The sequence below is a fragment of the Pterocles gutturalis genome, unplaced genomic scaffold (genome assembly GCF_000699245.1).
Source record: "Pterocles gutturalis isolate BGI_N339 unplaced genomic scaffold, ASM69924v1 scaffold8777, whole genome shotgun sequence".
NCBI classification, from domain to species: domain Eukaryota; kingdom Metazoa; phylum Chordata; class Aves; order Pterocliformes; family Pteroclidae; genus Pterocles; species Pterocles gutturalis.
This window is the reverse complement of record NW_010110166.1, coordinates 4,612-4,883: the sequence shown is the minus strand read 5'-3', so window position 1 is coordinate 4,883 and position 272 is coordinate 4,612. Positions and strand designations below refer to the sequence as shown.

The following is a 272-nucleotide window of genomic DNA, read 5'->3' as shown; positions in this document are numbered from 1 at the left end:
GCGGACCCCATGCGCCGAGACCCCCGCCGAACCCGTGGACTGGGCTTTCGCCCAAAGAGAGCTGCTGGAGAAGCAGGGCATTGACATGAAACAGGAGATGGAGCAGCGGTGAGGGCCCAGGGGCTGGGGCGATGGAGAATTGGGTATCTACCTTCAGGTTGGTCATCTTCTCCTTTCCCGTTCCTCCCAGGCTCCAGGAACTGGAGGACCAGTACCGGAGGGAGCGGGAGGAGGCGAATTACCTTCTGGAGCAGCAGAGGCTGGGGGGGGGG

At 63.2% G+C, this 272-nt stretch overlaps 1 protein-coding gene across 1 annotated transcript in view; it reads left to right on the top strand.

Moving 5' to 3' along the window:
* The window catches only part of LOC104461595 (kinesin-like protein KIF1A), a gene marked incomplete at both ends in the record, with an annotated part of 15,016 nt that overhangs the window by 11,583 nt on the left and 3,161 nt on the right, over positions 1-272 (top strand). Inside the window, 2 exon segments of the mRNA XM_010073234.1 lie at positions 8-108; positions 191-262. Of these exon segments, the coding sequence (XP_010071536.1) occupies positions 8-108; positions 191-262 (173 nt within the window).